The 16,140-nt window shown below is 33.0% G+C and overlaps 2 protein-coding genes and 1 pseudogene across 2 annotated transcripts in view; 1 reads left to right on the forward strand and 2 right to left on the reverse strand.

Annotated features, from left to right (window-relative positions):
- The first annotated feature begins 746 nt into the window (after positions 1 to 746).
- On the forward strand, positions 747 to 1,634 carry LOC113452027 (olfactory receptor OR9H1-like; annotated as a pseudogene).
- Positions 1,635 to 6,213: 4,579 nt separating this feature from the next.
- Positions 6,214 to 16,140, reverse strand: part of LOC113452026 (olfactory receptor 5AR1-like) — a 36,280-nt gene continuing 26,353 nt past the window's right edge. The window contains exon 2 of the mRNA XM_087915941.1: positions 6,214 to 7,143. Within this exon, the coding sequence (XP_087772067.1) occupies positions 6,214 to 7,044 (831 nt within the window). The 5' untranslated portion in view covers positions 7,045 to 7,143. The remainder of the gene's footprint in view (positions 7,144 to 16,140) is intronic.
- LOC113452025 (olfactory receptor 12D1-like) lies at positions 13,284 to 14,231 on the reverse strand. Its single transcript, XM_026723432.1, has one exon. The coding sequence runs from the start codon at positions 14,229 to 14,231 to the stop codon at positions 13,284 to 13,286; it is 948 nt and encodes a 315-aa protein (XP_026579217.1).

The raw sequence follows: 16,140 nt of genomic DNA on the forward strand, positions 1-16,140 counted from the left end.
AATAGAATAGAATAGAATAGAATAGAATAGAATAGAATAGAATAGAATAGAATAGAATAGAAATTGGCCAAGTGTGATTGGACACACAAGGAATTAATATCTGGTGCATGAGCTTTCAATGTACATATAAACAACAAATAATGTAATCATGTAATGTAGTCAATAGGAGAAGTAGTAGAAAAGATGAGAAGGGTAATGAAATACAGCTATTATAAACAATATTTTAAAATACGCAATTTTTTTTTAAAAAGGAAACATGTTAAAATTTGGAGAAAATACAATATTTTAAAAGTTTTGGGCTTTTTTTGTTTTAAACAAACTAGTATTAAATTAATGAAACAGGGAAAGGATACTAAGTTTCTACAATTGCATTTAAAGAGAATTTGCATAACAGACATTCCAAAGAAATAATAAAAAAAATAAGGTGACTTAACCAGCCAAATGAGAACTTGATAATTTATATTTAAAAAGTGAGTCAGCCTCAAAGAATAAATCTTGGGGAAAGGATAGCTATATGTTTGTGTTTAAGTAAACAACATAAGAGCAATTAACTTAATGTGCAATCTCATTGAATGCCCCATGCCAAAATGATATATAGAAACTCAAGTTAATTCTGAATTTAACTCTTTTTTAAGGTGCTTTTATGTATCAATTTAAAGATTGAGTCCACGCATTTTTGTTAATACCTCTAGGAAATTGTAAGCATGGCATGCTTATTATGTGTCTTTTTATTTTATAAACGTATCATGGAGAATTGTAGCACAGTTATTGAGTTCATTCTGGTGGGTTTCAGAGACCAACCAAAGTTGGAAATTACATTTTTTTTTACTGTTTTTCTGGTATTATACATCACCATTCTGGTTGGAAATGGTGGTATGATCACAATCATAAATAGCTTCATACACCTATGTACTGCTTCATCGGGAACCTATCCTTCTTGGACCTCTGTTATTCTTCTGCCATTGCTCCGAAAGCTCTAGCAAATTTCCTTGAGAAGAAAAATATCATTTCATATTAGGGCTGTGTGGCCTAGTTGATGCTCTTCACCATCTTTGTTACCACAGAATGTTTTCTTTTAGCTGCCATTTGCTATCCACTCGTTTATCATTAAAGATGTCAAAGACTTCTTGTCATCATTTGGTGGCACCTTCTTATATGTGTGGTTGTTCCAATGGTGTGATACAGACTACTGATTCTTTTCATCTCAAGTTTTGCAATCACAACAAGGTCAACAATTTCTTCTGTGATGTCCCTGCTGTCATGAATGCCACTATGACAAATAAGCACATCAATTAAGTTGTGATGTTCTCTCTCTGCGGTGTTATCATTTCCATTACTACAGGTGTGATATTCACCTCCTATGCTTATATCATTTCCACCATCCTCAAGATGCATTCAGCAGGTGGCAGGCAGAAAGCTTTTTCTCCCTGTGCATCTCACATAACACCTGTAGCCATCTTTTACGGACTGTTTTCTTCATTTATGCTCAGCCAGCATCCATATCTTCCCCTTTTCAGAGTAAAATTGTGTCAATGCTCTAAACTTTAGTTATCCCAATGTTGAAGTCCTTCATCTATAGACTTAGAAACAAAGATGTCAAAAAAAGTTCTGAGAAGGACTTTAGACAAAAGTAGTTTTGTTTTCATGAGTTGATGTGTAAACTGACCAAGCTCTGTTGCTTTGAAACTGGTCTCCACATTGTATGTGACTTTTGAGAGGAGAAATTAAGAACATTGCCTGTTTTGATGGAATCTAGAAAAGTATCTTCTCAACAATTATTCAAGTGTTATCTGCATATCAGTGAGATAGTAAAAGTTGTATTAGTTATTTGGACATTGAAATTTGTCTTTGGTTTCTCCAGATATGTATTATCTGTGTTTCTTTTTTCTCATATTTTAATAAAAAGGAAGTATTGTTTTCAATCTTTTCCCCTGTAAATTGCTTTAGAAAATAACATTATTTTGTACATATTTTTCTTGTACATTGTGTTTGCAAAGACATATTTATTTTATAATCAAATAAGAATTTCCCTCGAGAATTGTAATGAAATACAACATGGTTCAGAATGCCAAATTCAAGACCATATTTTGCATTCAGGTAATAGTGAATTAGAGTGTGCTTCTTTGTAATCAACTCTGTGTCAGCTGCCACGTATTTTTTTTAGAGAGTTAGAGGAGTTGAAAAGTTCAAGATTTTGCATAACGCACGAAAAAGCTGTCACTTGGGAAATTGCTTTTCAACGTGCCAGATCTGTTCCTAATAAATCTATTGGAGAGATAACATCTTGGAGTGATTGATATCATGGATAGTGTCTGGATGCTTGACACTCTTCTTTAAAGGAAGGTTCTAGACCATATAGAATCACATCTTTATGATATAATGATGCAATTCTCCCCCCCCCCCGCTTAATTTAGTGATCCAACATTGTCATGCAGATAATGAATAATTGTGATTTCAATGAACTTCTCTACACATGTTCTACATAGAATGTTTTATATATAATCATCAGAATGGGTTGGACAATTCCACATGACAGTCTTTAGCTGTTTGTCTCTCAGGCTCTGTCACCTGGAATTATCCCATTTAACAGACCCCACTCCTTCTTTGAATCCCTGACATACTTGGCACATTATCATTTCATCTATTAAAGCGACACTGTGAAAGAAAATGTGTAGTGAAAATGTGTGTTACTTTCATATATATTATTTTTGATTTTATATTAAACACTGGTTCTATACTTACCTTTCTTTTTGTGTTTTGGGGAATGGAATTTCTATTTATGTTATTTGCCCTTTTTTGTGCTAATTTTTTTTTTTTTAATATTCTAGGCTAATTGACAACCTGGACCAGGGAGTTGCCATTCAATGATGCTGTTTTATCATATTTAGTATTTTAACAGGAAGGAATGATACTGATAGTGCAATTATCTTGCTCAGTAATAAGTATGTGATAGATGATAAATAGATAGATAGATAGATAGATAGATAGATAGATAGATAGATAGATAGATAGATAGATAGATAGAATATGTGCCATTTAATGTGTGTTAACTTTTAGTGACTACATAGAGTTTCTGTGATCCTTAAAGTCCTCCAATTATGCACTTTTTGTCATTGTAACAAACTCCACCAACCTTCTTCTCATTATCCTCTTCTTTTTTTTCCTTCTTATGATAGATAATATTTCTATTTGAATTTCAAAATTATACATATATAATTATTATTACTAATAACTAATTATAATAGAGTATATGTTAGCCTTTAAAATAATCTCAAACAGTGTATCTCAGCATAACAAAATGTCCTCAAAAATCTATATACAGGTAAATTCCAAAATCCATCTACTGGTATATTTAGTTATTGGCTAGAAGAGATGTGATATATCATTTCTTTTCAAAATGTCATTGGCTGAACTCATGGACTTTTTACTAGCTTTGCTCATTCTCCTTGTTCCATTCTCTCTAACAATTGTTTCCCATTTTTATATCATCTCAACAGTTCTTCATATTCCTTCAGCCAAAGGAAAGTAGAAAATGTTTTTTCATATGTCATAAAGATGCTTTTTCAAAAGGCAACTGTACTGTTTTTCTCCTTGAGGAAGAAAAAGAAGATGTTTCACTTCTCATCCAAAACCTTCATCAGTTGTGACTCATCAGTCACAACTGATAAAGCTTCTTGGATGAGAAGTGAAATGTCTCTTCTTCTTCCCCAAGGGAAAAAAAAAACAGTATGGTTGCCTTTTGAAAAAAGCATCTTCGAGACAACTATGACCCGGATGACAGAAAATCTCCACAGATATTTTCCATATTTGTGAGATTCCTTTTGATAGTCACTATTTTCTACTGTGCTTCCCTTTTTATCTATGCACATCCAAGGACCCTCACATCTGTTGATTCTGTTGATCCCAACAAACATTTATACTGTTCTAACACCACTTGTTAATTGAGTCAATTACTGTCTAAGAAACTCAGAATTCAAAGATACCCTCATCAAAATCATTCCTGGGATTTCACTTATGGGATCTCAATCAAATGGATTACTACACATCTTTCTTGTCCTGACATGAAAACATCCCAAAACAATTTGCGGAAAACATGTACCCACAATGTCATCCTCAAACCATTTGTCAGTCACAGCTTTCATATGTATTTTCTTGCTCTGGGTCAAAAGTGCTATATCCTTCCTCTGAAATGCTTCATTTTGTTATAGGCAATTTCTCTAATTTTATACCAAGCACTCACTGAGGTTATCAATGAAGATTCTCAGTTATACAAGTAGAGTTGTCTGGAATTTAAATCTTGGCAACTGGACTTTATTTTTGGTGGTTCTATACTTTAATAAGTTCTGTAGTTTTCTTTACAGCAGTGCTAAAATATAATAATGTCTGTGATGTTGTCTAAACTCAAATCTATTGCTATTTTTTAACCACAAAAGAAATACAAAATTATATTATCTTACATGTAAAGGACTCTCATTCATACAATATTTTGAGAGCTCTATCATCACTGAGCCCATTAGTGAATGAGCTCTATATTTTACTAATATTGTATTGTTTTAGAAACTATTTTTATTAATAGCTCTTAAAGTTTATAAATACTAATACTAATGCTACTACCACTAATAATAATGTTACAAATACATCAGACAATTGAAGAAGAATAAGAGAAAGCATTGGAAGATTATCTGAAGGACACTGAAGAAGATGCACTGAAATCAGTATACCAGGAAGGCTTCCTGAATACTGGAAAGATCAAAGTGGCCTACAAGAAAGACCAACTGAAGAAGAGAGAACAGACATGGGAAGATGAAGCATTACATGGCATACACATTTTTAAAAAATAGCAGAGAAAATGGATAGCAACAAGATCTGGCAATGGCTAAGAGCAGAAAAATTGAAGAAAGAGACAGAGGAAGTAATTCTGGCTGCACAAGAAGACCAAAACTTAAGAAAGAAATGCATACAAAACCAGAACTGAGAAGACATTGACATATAGCAAGTGTCACATCTGCAAATAAAAAAATTGAAAAAAAGACACCTGGAAAAGGTTATATACTATATCACTCACTTTATTTTAAAAATCTAAAGGATAAAATTAATTGAGAAAGGGTAATCTCAGTTACAAAAGTCATCATCATCATCAACAACAGTAATAGTACCAATAAGCTTTTAAATATTCAAGAAGAGCAGATTAATGGAATATAGATAAAATGTAAAGGTCTTGACATATAAAACAAATATATATATATATATATATGCAATCTCCATTACTCTGAGAAGCACAGAGCCGGAGACAGAAGCCTGAAGATGATGAATGAGACTTCATCGAAACGTTGCCTAGATACTTCGAATCTTACGTGGGAGAAAACCCGAACAACCAAAGATCCACATACAAATACCCATGAGAACCTCAGAAAACATATATATATATATATATATATATATATATATATATATATATATATATATATATATATATATATTCTTAAGTTTTTGTGGGTACCATGTAGCATTCAGCTTTGTTGGAGTATTTTCCCACATCATTGTAGTTGTGCTTTTAAAGTCTGAACACTTTTTAAAGTCATCTGAACACTATACAGAAGCCTGATGATGGCAGATGAGATTCTGCCGAAACGTTGCTACAACTTTAAAGCACAACTACAATGACATGGGAAAATACCTGAACAAAGCCAAATGCCATATATATATATATATATATATATATATATATATATATATATATATATATATGTATATATATGTATATGTATATGTATATATATATGTATGTATATTGTCAAACTATAAATTCATCTAACTGTAGTTGAATAAAATCATAAGTATCATTTGCATCCAAAACATTTCTTTTTAATAATTTTAAATTTTCTGCAAAACAGACTTTTATATTTGAAATACAATATATATAAATACTTAGAATTTAGATACTTCATATAAAAGGATCTAATCTAAGAATCATATATCTGGGTGCAGCTCCTTTATGGTAATATTCTTAAGCCAATCATTGTCCACTGAGATATATTTTTTAAGATTCAAATGTGAAACGCTCTCTGAAATGTTCTGTTGAATAAATTAGCCTGTCACTTTTGTCAGTCTTCCTGAATTTTTCTCCTAAAGTCACATAATCTCTCCCTATTGGACAAGATATTACCATTAATAGCAGACACATTCAGAGACACTCAGCTTGAGAAACTGTAGTCATAAGTCTAGCAGTAATATCTGTGGTAGTCTTTTCAAAGCCTCTTTCACTTCCTTGTTCCTCAGACTGTATATGAGGGGATTGACCATAGGAATGAGAATGGTATAGAATAGAGAGAAAAGTTTGGTTGAACCTCTTATTAGTGAGTCATCTGGCAGGAGGTAAACAATCATTAATGATCCATAGAAAATGGTGACAACAATTAGATGAGAAGAACAAGTGGAAAATGCCTTTTGCCTCCCAAATGTTGAAGGGATCCTCCAAATGGCCAAGATAATGAAAATATAAGATGCAATTGTCAACATAAATAAAGGAAATGTAAATACAGTACATAACAGAAAGGCTATTTCGATAAACAGTGAAGTATCACCACAAATTAACTTACTCAGAGGGACAAAATCACAATAAAAATGGTCAATATAATTGAAGCCACAATATGTTAACTGTGCCATCCATGTGACCACTATTGAGACAGAAAAACCACCACCTAACCAAGAGCCAATTGCTAAAGAGATACACACCTTCTTATTCATACAGAAATGATAGTGTAGTGGTTGGCAAATTGCTAAATACCTATCATAAGACATTACAGACAGAAGACATGTTTCTGTAGTCACCAGGAACCCAAATACATACAATTGAGTAAAACAACCAGAAAATGTTATATTTCTGTTCCCTGTTATGAAGCTGAACAGCATTCTGGGCATGATGGTTGAGGTATAGCAGATCTCCAGACAGGATAGGTTTCCCAGGAAAAAATACATGGGGTTATGAAGATGCCTATCAGTCACTACCAAAATAACAAGGAGAAGATTCCCAGTCATGGTCATAAAATAAATGATAAGAAACAGTAAAAAAAATAGAATCTGTAGTTCAGACTGATCTCCAAATCCCAACAATATGAAGCCTGTGATGATGGTTTTGTTTTCCTAAAGGAAAAAGTTTTTATATAAATATTAAAAAGTATATCAAAATGCAAAATTGCAATGCATGCATGAGGAAAATTATTTACATAATTTACATAATCTTATATATACAGTATGTACATTTCATCAGTTGGAGTTGAATAAGAAAATATCAATCTAGATGGATGTCTTTTTGACTCCTTTGACTCTCACTGTAGACATATAGAACGATATTACCTGTATCTAAATTGTACAGCAGTATGAAATATAGGAATATCTGTAAACATAATGCTAATATTACCATATCTAATCTTCCAGAAGCTATGGGTAATTTTATAATATTGTGGTCATATTGTTGACCTAAGTTTCTGAATTCTTACCAAATTCATTGATAAGGTAGTTCAGTATGTATCTGAACAACAAAGTTACCTGCTTCCTCAGAAATATGCAATATATCTAATTTGTTCATAACTGATTGTTTTTTTCTCTAAAGAGAATTTTAGGCTCCTGAGCCAATATTCTTATGGGTATTCTTTTAATATGTCATAGGGATTTCTTGGCACATTTACTTATTCAATATTTCCATTTTCTTGGAAATATTTGGTAGGAAATGAATAATGAAATAAAGATAACTTCTTCCATTTGAGTTGATCTATTATTTTCTTGAGAAGTAAAGAAATGTCACTACCTTTTCACATAAACATTGGAACAGCACATTAAACAAAGTGACATATTGGAAAGAATTTTAGAACCTTGTCTCTCTCTATGCCTAATTCCCTGACTCTTTCTTCTTCAAATATAAGTTCTTATCTATGTGTGATAACAGATATGTGACAAATTAATGATTGTTCTATTCATTAAAACAAAGGACACATATGGAGAGGGACACAAAGCACACATAAAGATTCATCCTAGTGATTTGGAGATCATATACAATTAAGAAAATAAACAATTATTAAATGAAACCATAATAGAAAGTGGATATAATCAACGGCAATCATACTAAATTTTCATAAAGCTTGTATTAGGAGATTTGCATATATCTTCATATTCATATTATTTTTCTACTTTCTACTTACTATCTTTGAAATGGATTGATGCAATGGGGTCTAGAACACATGAATAATAATTTCAAAGGCATATCCAAAATTTCCAGATTAGTAATAAGATATGTAATGAAATTTGATCTGTTTTTTATATCAGTATTATATTAATTGCTATTTTCTTCATATAAGAAATAAAACTACCATAACCTTACTAGGTAAAAATTACAATGCATAATGCATTTATTGGGAACTAACCATTTAAAATCTATATCATTAACTTCCAAGTAGACATATACAGAATTGCATTCAGAAATAAAGTTACATAGTAGCAAAGTATTTCTTGCAATTTGTTCCTGCAATTTGTTTCTGACACATGAGATTGTCATGTTTGCATTTCTTTTATTAATCATTTTCTTTATTTGAAAATAGTGGGATATAGATACATTGTTTTAATCTTGTTTTTATATATTTCTCTTTTTTGTATTTCAATTAAACTATCATAATTAAAATTGAAAAAAAATTATAATAAAAAGAAAGCAAATATTGATTAAATAAGATTGATTAAACATTGATTAAATAAGACTAAGATTATTTCTCTTTTCACTTTAATTAAAGCCACTATTTGTCTGGCTTGTTCTTTGCCATGTTGCCATTCTAACTAAATATCTCAAGGACTAGAGGAGGAGGGAAGATAGGAAATAATTTAGATCATATTTATCCAGAAATGTTAAAAAAATTAAAAGGGTTAATACATTTTTAAGCATCATCAAAATTGCAAATCTTTTTGCATCCCTGGTATGAAATTTCCCAATTTCATTAAGGGTAGAAAAACTCATTTTAGTGATATCAGTAGAAGAGGAAGACTAATACATTCACTATTTTCCTCTTTCATTTCTAACCATAAAATTGTTAGATTGATCAAACAACCAGAACATATGTTTTATTTCTAATATAGACATTTGCTACTGAATTTCAAAAGGTATTGAAAGCTAAGAAAAATATGCAAGGGATATGAATATGCTTTATTGGCTGCACAAAGCTCACCCTTGAACAAAACAGGCAAACAATGCTTTTCTTGCCAAGTAGCTCATAAAAGCAAACCTAATGTTTTAAGCAAAACAATCATAGGCCTTTTGCAATGATTAACTCTATTTGCACAACTCACAAGTATCCAGAGTTGTATAGGCATCTTGACTTCCATTGACAGGGCCAGGAGTGGGATTCTATCGTTTTGGACTGGTTCTATTGGAACCGGTTGTTATGATTCTGTGCAGTTCAGAGAACTGGTAAATCATGTCCCTGGCTGACCCCTCTCCTCCCCATCCAGTCAATCCTTATCATGCATGTGTGACATTGTGCAAATGCCCGACATCGTTGACTGCATTCTCCCCCACTCAGTCACTCCTTAAGGTATTTTTTTTTTCCTTTTGACAATCAGCTGTTCCGATGATCAGCTGTGCTGGGACCCCCCTTGATGTCTTACTGCTTCACCCAGGAAACTTTCCTGAGGCCCAGGAGGCAAATAGGGGTGCACGGGGAGGTGCTGCAAAAAGAAGAAGAAGAAGAAGAAGAAGAAGAAGAAGAAGAAGAAGAAGAAGAAGAAGAAGAAGAAGAAGAAGAAGAAGAAGAAGAAGAAGAAGAAGAAGAAGAAGAAGAAGAAGAAGAAGAAGAAGAAGAAGAAGAAGAAGAAGAAGAAGAGAGGAGGAGGCAGCCATGCCTACTCAGTCACATGGCCACTCCCACCTAGCCAACCCCACAGAACCGATAGTAAAAATATTTGCATCCCATCCCTGGACAGGACATGGACTTTATGCAAAAATATATTTTGTACTTGCCCTCCATGGGAAGGAGTAGCATACATCCTGGTGAAAGGAAAATTAATTAATTGATAGGTTGATTGATAGGTTTATATATGACATATATTTGTTTACAATAGGATCGAGTAGCTGGGTATACCTGGTCTTTTTTCAAACACCATGAACTACTCTAAAAACTCATTATTTACATGTACGATTGGAGGGAATCTAGGCAAGAAATTGTACCAAATCATGTGGGATAGATGTGGAACTCTGTCAAACTCTTCCATTTACATCAATATTACTTAAAAGTTTGAAATTCTGCTGGATCATATACTTCTTAAAACATCTCAAAAATTCATGTAGATTATCAAAATATTACAAATAAGCCCTCCTATGTTATGCTGCAATATTGATCCTGCCCCCCAAGATATGGCTGTTGAAGTTGTATACTTTACATGATCTTTTTTATCCGACATAAGTATATGGATTTTTCACTTAGGAAGGAATTATTTAATGTTATAAAGCATATGTTGGTCTCAAGAGTCAGGTGATTTTTAAACCAATAATTAATGGTAAGAGGTCAACCCTAAACATAATTTATATATAAATCTGAGAGAATAAAAAAAATGGCATAATACTAAGCATGGGCCTACCTGTTCTATTTCTAGCTTGATTAGGAAACTTATCTCATTATTTAATTAATAATGATTGGGATATCTTAACTAATAAGATACAAGTCTGTAACAAATAATAGACAAAATTAATAGAAAGATGAGGCATGTTATAGGGTATTATTGTTCATCTCCTTTGAGGTGGATGTTTTTCTGAATGTACCTCTATATTTAAATGTGGAATCTCTGAATATATATAAAAAATTCACAACTATTATAAATTATTGGTGCTATGACCATTTTGGGAAACTATTGTTGCTGGTGTTGAACAAGTACACCTTCACTTAGTAATAAAGGAGAAACAAATTTGAACCTGAATGTCACATCAATCCCACTTAGCCTCTTCATTTTATCCATGCACTTATTTATTCCTTGTGGTGGTATATATCTTACCTGGTTACTTATATATTTTTTTAAAAAGTCTTTTTCTAGGAAGAAGAAAAACTCAGCAATGGCTTCTGCTTTCAGTGTTTGTCTGAATGATTTTGATTCTACCTGAAGTAAAGATGAGAGCTAATCTGAGAACAAGAGAGAAAGGTGCAGTTTTCCTGATTAAACTCTGTTTTATACTTCCTATTCACGTGCACTACTTTTTGATGAACTTTTCTCTGTTGGATATTTGTTCCATCACAGCAGTTGTTCCCCAAATGCTGAGAAATTTAATGGAAGAAAAAAAGTCTGTATCCTTTCAAGTTTTCTTAACACAGCCATACTCATCTTCTTGGGCACTGATTTACTACTACTGGCTATAATGGTTATGGATCTCTCTGTGGCCATATGTCATCCTTTGCACTCTCAAATTCCTTGTGTTCATCTAGCAAAAATAGGCATGTGGGCGAAATGCATATTTAGATATCTGAAAATAATTCAAAGGGAGAAAAATATTACTTCAGGTTTAAAGTTTGAATATTTCTATTAGCAATTAATATTTTGAAACGGGGGAGTAGAAAATCATAACAGATGCCCTACTTCCACTTTATATATGAAGTTCCATAGCATGTTGCAAGAGAGGAGGGGAGAGATATAGTAGCCCAGAGTCACCTCCTTAACTAAAGTCTGGTCTAAATATTTTGAATCCTAGTCTAAATTTGTAAAACTGGAACAACTGTTTACATCAGTGGTCGCCAACCAGTGGGCCAGGGACCACTAGTAGTCTGTGAGAAAATTTTGGTGGTCTGCAGAGAAATATCACCCACAAAACACTCCCAAAGAAATTAATTCAGGCTGCATGGGAACACAAGGCTGTGCCACCCACATGGCCTGCAGGAATACAAGGCTTGCATTGCTTACATTGTAAACATGAGGTAGTGTGGGGAGCAGTGGTGGAATTCAAAAATGATACTTGCAGCATCCATGGGGAATCCTTGGAGAAGTTTTTAAAAGACCTGCTTCCAAAATGCATTTCTTTTACATTGCAAAAGTGCTCCAAGGCTCGATTCACCCCCTTTGTCAGACCAAACTCTTTCTCACTCCAGACACTTTACTCACACAGGGAAAGTGATACTTGCAGCATCCATGCCTTTCTTCCTTTTCCCTGGGGAGAAAGAGGATGTGGGCAACGGAAAGCTAAGAGAGCAATCGCAAGTGAACGACCAGGCGACTGGGTTGGGGCATGGCCAGACAGAAATTGCCACCGGTTCGGTGACCCATGCCAAATAACCGCTACCGGTTTGCCTGAATAGGTGCGAACCAGTTGAATAGCACCTCTAGAGGGGAGTGAGGAAAGGACAGAGGCAGGGAACTTGCCGCACTCAACCCACGCACCTGACCTGGCCACTGGGCTGCTTCTTTCTTCTTCTGCTTTTGGCTGCACACAAGCACAGCAGTAGACTAGCCCCAAATTTAAAACTGAAACAACTATAAAAGTCTGACTCATAGACAAACACAATACAGAAGCCTGATGATGGCAGATGAGATTCTGCCGAAATGTTGCTACAACTTTAAAAGCACAAGTATAATGACGTGGGAAAATACCGAAACAAAGCTGAATACCATACATGTAAGTACCCGCAAAAACTTAAGAATATATAAATGTTGCTACAACTTTAAAAGCACAACTATTATGATGTGGGAAAATACCGAGCAAAGCCGAATGGCATTGGCTTTGTTGGGTATTTTCCTCAACGCTCATTATACTTGTGCTTTTAAAGTTGTAGCAACATTGTAGCAACGTTGTAAAGTTGTAGCAATATATATATACACATATAACAAAATGTATGGAAACTGAAATGTATACTGATATTGAAGCATTGAAAAAAAATGAAAATTGTATTATAAAATGAGCAAAATTGTTCAATAAAATATAAAAAATCTTATTAGTCTCATTCAATATGGAAATTGAGAAAGCAAATATTCAAAAACAATCAAGAATGTTCTAGTAATGAATAAGGTAAGGTAAGACTGGGGAGGCTGATGATCCAATCCACACCAAAATATAAAAAAATATGTTGGTGGCTTTGTATTTTCAGTGTATTCCTTTCAGCATAAATAACCTTTCAAGGTTATTCTGTTAGGAATAAATTGAAATGTTATCCACCTGTGGTATAAAAAGTGGTATATAAATATAGGGAAAGAAATGAAAAAGGCAATATATTTGAGAATGAAAAGGTTCCATTAGTGACAATGAATCATAACGGGTGAATATATTTTCAACATTTATACTTCAAAATATGTGTCATTTTAATCCAAATCTTTTTCAGTGCTCTTTTAACTTCTTGATTTCTCAGTGTATAAATAAGTGGGTTCAAAACAGGGGTGATTGCACTGTACATAAGAGTCAGTATCATGTCTCGCTGAGATGAGGTACCCACTGTAGGAATAATGTAATTAAGCAGCACAGGGACATAAAGTAAAGCCACCACAGACAGGTGAGATCCACAAGTGGAGAAAGCTTTCTGCCACCCACTTTGGGATTGCATTTTGAAGAAGAGGAAAATAATAATGTAGAAATAGGAGAAGACTGTTATAAGAAAAGGGCCAATTGCAATGCAGCTGGTCACAGTATTGAGAAGCATAAGGCTGAGTTCTGCGCTACCACAAGCCAGTTTTAACAATGGTTTTGTATCACATACAAAATGTTCAATGTGATTTGGTCCACAAAAAGGTAGATGAGCAGTCAGTACTGCATGCATCAAAGCATGAAAAAAACCAGTGGACAGGGAAGCTGTTGCCATCAGGATGCAAATCTCTTTCCTCATGATGATGGTATAATGCAAAGGCTTGCATATAGCGACATAGCGGTCATAGGCCATGACACCAAGAAGAATAGCTTCACTGCTGCCTAAGAAGTAGAAGAAGAACAGTTGGATCATGCAGTTATTGAATGAAATGATCTGCAGTTCTGACAGAAAGCCAGAGAGCATATTTGGTACTGTTGTTGAGGCATGGAAGATATCAAGGCAGGAAAGATTTCCAAGGAAAAAGTACATGGGGCTATGAAGGCTTTGTTCAGTTAATACTACAATAAAAATAGCTCCATTCCCAAGTAAAGTTGCCAAATACAACATCAAAAAGATTACAAAGAGTATATTCTTAAATTCCATGACTTTGTTCAAGCCTAATAAGATGAATTCACTAACTTCTGTTTCGTTTTCCATCACTAAAAAGAAAGCAGAAGGTGATACTAGTAGGTAGAAATAATTGTTCACTTTTACAAAAAATACCTTTGCAAGTCAAACATAATAAATGTAACTAATAAGATACAAGTTTGTAACAAATAACAGATAAAATGAAAAATAATGAAGCATGGAATTTTTTTTATACATTAGGACCATTAGGACATTTACACTAGAGAAAGGACACTATTTGTGTTTCTTAATCAGAATAAACCTATCCAATGCAGCATGTAGTTATAGTGTAATATTCTTTGTCATCTCTGAAAAGGATGGTTTTCTGAATGTACCTTTATATTGTAACTATCTCTAACTATACATCCCAAAATTGGATAAAACTTTTTTTTTGTTTTTAAATTCACAACAACTACTATAACTTATTGTTGCCATTGTCCTTTCTGAGAAAATATTGTTCATGGTGTTGAACAGGTACACCTTTAGTTAGTAATAAAGGAGAAACAAATTTGTACCTGAATTTCAAATCAATCCTCTTTAGCCTCTTTATTTGATCCATGCACTTATTCATTCCTTTCTGGGTAATCAATATGTATCTTCTCTAGTTACTTGTATGTTTTAAAGATTTTTTCTGGGTTAGTTTATTGCCATTGGATGTAAGGATTACATTTATTTATATTTATTTATTTATATTAAATGTTTAAATTTGTATGCCACCTATCTTGCCTACAGACCACTCTAGGTAGTTTACAGCATTTATAATTTCAGACAATTATAAAAACATTCAAAGCTAATAGAAAGGTAAAGTGCATTTTAAAAGATACCACTCAGGTCATATATCATACAATACTTTTATACTTACTCTTTTGCCAAGAAATTATATATATCAAGTGTGAAGTAATATTAAGTTCATAAAACATGCTGGAGTAAGGTAAAACGGGATTGTATAATTTTAGAATTGATCCATGTTGGGTATATTGATATAAAATGATTATCTTGTGTGAATTTGATCATTTGTCTTTTTTCTTTTCGGGTTTGTATTATTAGTAATTGTATTCTGTTTTTGTGCAGAGTTCTGGTTCTCAAAAGTCAGAGTTAACTGAGATGGTGAAATTAGGAGAAGATATTTAAATAATAGCATTACTAATTTTCTTTGGGTAGGTTTGCCCATTGTATTTCTTGACTTCCTGAAACTGTGGAATTGGGGACTTAGACAAATACAAAATATAAATATTATTATATTGGCTCTTTATCTGATTTTAGATTTAGCTAATCAGATGAAAACAGCTGGCTTTTCCAAGCAAAAACCAAAACAAAATAAAATAGTTGTTCTTTGTACTTCTTCTGAATGGTTTCAATTCTAGCTAGATAAAAGATGAGAGCTAACATCAGAACAAGAGAGAAAGGTGGAGTTTTCCTTCTTATTTTATAAAAAAATCATTGAAATAATTTGCCTATTGATCTGATAATAAAGAGAATGGACTAAGATGAATTCATAGGTTCTGGCAATATTTATTTCTATATAATTATTAGCATCATTGCCCATTGTTTTTCTAAGATCAGCAATCAATGTGGCAGATATGAAGGTTAAAGGAGATGTTTGAATAATCTTAATCTGTAAAAATGATTGAATTAGTTTTAATATTTTTATTTGCTGTAGTTACTAGAAATACCATATACAAAAGACTGTAGGAGGGACAATTGATGACACCAAAGCTTTTTTTTTTCCAAACTGGACTCCTTTTCCCAACTAAATATGCTCACCAAATACATTTTAATGCATGTGACTATATTTTTGAGTATTGTTTCCTGCAATTAGTTGTTCCACTCCATTCTATCTATCTTGATTTTGGTATAGTATTATGTTTGAGCAAACATTGAGCCAAATTGAAATACAATATTGAAAGCAAATCACATACACTTTATTTTGTACCACAGA

The sequence above is a fragment of the Pseudonaja textilis genome, chromosome Z, assembly GCF_049901715.1.
Source record: "Pseudonaja textilis isolate UNSWEBS1 chromosome Z, rPseTex1.2, whole genome shotgun sequence".
Taxonomy (NCBI): Eukaryota; Metazoa; Chordata; class Lepidosauria; order Squamata; family Elapidae; genus Pseudonaja; species Pseudonaja textilis.

Bases quoted from the DNA above. Each gene is read 5' to 3' on its own strand.
- LOC113452025 (XM_026723432.1), bottom strand. From the start codon at position 14,231: ATGGAAAACGAAACAGAAGTTAGTGAATTCATCTTATTAGGCTTGAAC.